A 1891-nucleotide genomic window follows, 5' to 3' on the forward strand; every position below is an offset into this window, starting at 1 on the left:
AAAGCATATTTTAAGAAATGAATTTGTCCCGTATGAAATTATTTTAATAAGATTTGCTTGATCGAACACAAGCAAATGGTACAAAAATGGTCATAGTTATACATACAATACAATTAAATACTATATGTTTGAGAAAATTGAACTGAGGTGTTTTCATTTAAGTGGATAGTTTTCAAAGCGGCACATGTAAATAAAGTGTCCATTTCCTGATTGTCAAAAGGATTTTATCGTCTTTTAAATTTTCAAAACATAGATAAACACGGCCTATTCATTAAAATCATTGGATTTGACACCTCCCTCCCAGACCAAACTGAATATTAAAAATCAATCTGATAATTTATTAATAAACAAGTCTGCTAGAGATCCCTGATTTTTTTTTAATCAAGATTCATTCTCTGAAAACGCTTTAAAATGGTATCGATTTCAAAACAGCTGTTCTTGTTTTTTTCAGTGAGCCACACAATGGCAGTCATAAAGTAACGGAGAATGGTAGCGTTATTCTGTTCCACTTCTCGCGAGATGACCTGCGTGCATTGTCGCATTCCAGTTTGTGCTATGATATAAATATACTGGGGAGCATTCAGCACCTCAACAAGCCAACAAACTTCAACTTTATCCAGGTACCCGGCTGTACGTCGGGGTCAACAGGAGATATTATGGGACAACATGGTAGATTAAGGGCGGACAGTGAGTCCCGCAGTCGGAGAGCAAGGCCTCTTCTGGGGTCAGATTTTGACTTGACAAATGAGAGGATCAGATCCGGAAGTGATATCACACCTCTCCAAAAGCAGGCATTTCTTAACAACATGAACGCCAAATCAGACATGTTGCAGGTTACAGGAATAAAACGGTTGAAAAGTGAAACTTTATCGGAACCAGAATCAGATGAAACGGCAGTCGATGTTAGCAAAAAGAAAGTACTCGATCTGTCTCCTCTAAAGGACCTTCGGTTCGCTACCCTGGGCGTGGGTATCGGCCTTCTTACATTGTCATTCCAGTCTTCGTTTGTGTTCCTTCCCCCGCTCGTGCTACAAAAGGGTTTGTCAGAGAGCCAGGGTGCTTTTCTAGTCTCTATAACAGGTGCTATGGAAACGTTTGGTAGCGTGTCGTCTGGTTTCCTGGTTGACCTTGACGTTGTGCGACCACACCGCCTTACATTCTACAACGCTGCCATGGTGTTGCTAGGTGTGCTTACGTTGGCGATGCCCTTCCTTGATTTCTTCGTCCTACTTGCGTTTGTTTGCGGCGTTTACGGCTGTGTGCTCGGTATGTGTCTAGCACAGAAGGCTACGTTTGTCGTGGATATCACAGGAATCGATAATCTTGTCAGCTCCTTCGGGATTCTCGTCTGTTTTCAGGGTATCGGTACCCTTATAGGACCGCCACTAGCAGGTAACTTTCTATTTTATGATACAGCACTCACATTGTTTACAAAATATAAGCGGTAAGAACGCTTTTTGACCTTAAATGCACATTAATACAGAATAATTATTGTATTATCAACAGCGAGATTATATAATATATTTATCATATTTCTAGTATTGAAATTTCCGTCATTTCATTAGGAATGTTTTGACTTCGTAATTTAAACGTTTTTTAATTCACATTGCTTATTTACTGCGGACCTGAACATGTGGCTGGAAATGAAAATAGTTGGGTGTTTACTTCATGCTTATTGTTCTTACTCAAGATTGAAAAGTGGACAAATATATGCATTATTTGAAATCTGCTAATATCTAACATAAGCATTCTTTTATTTGAAAGCTGCATTTGCAGATAAAATAGAAAGGAGGGTACCAACTACCTTATGACATGTATATTTACTTAAGATTCCCTTTTTTGCATGTGAATTGTACAAATAAGTCTTTTAATTAATCCTCAATGCTTTTTA

The 1891-nt window shown here is 38.4% G+C and overlaps 1 protein-coding gene across 1 annotated transcript; it reads left to right on the forward strand.

The window, feature by feature from the left end:
* Positions 1-451: 451 nt before the first annotated feature.
* Positions 452-1392, forward strand: LOC110444743 (monocarboxylate transporter 12-like; the record flags this gene model as incomplete). Its single annotated transcript, XM_021489106.1, has 1 exon — positions 452-1392. A coding segment is annotated over one exon (941 nt), but the record flags the coding sequence as incomplete, so codon positions are not given.
* Between the last annotated feature and the right edge of the window lie 499 nt (positions 1393-1891).

Source organism: Mizuhopecten yessoensis, unplaced genomic scaffold, assembly GCF_002113885.1.
Source record: "Mizuhopecten yessoensis strain PY_sf001 unplaced genomic scaffold, ASM211388v2 hete_36168518, whole genome shotgun sequence".
Lineage (NCBI taxonomy): Eukaryota > Metazoa > Mollusca > Bivalvia > Pectinida > Pectinidae > Mizuhopecten > Mizuhopecten yessoensis.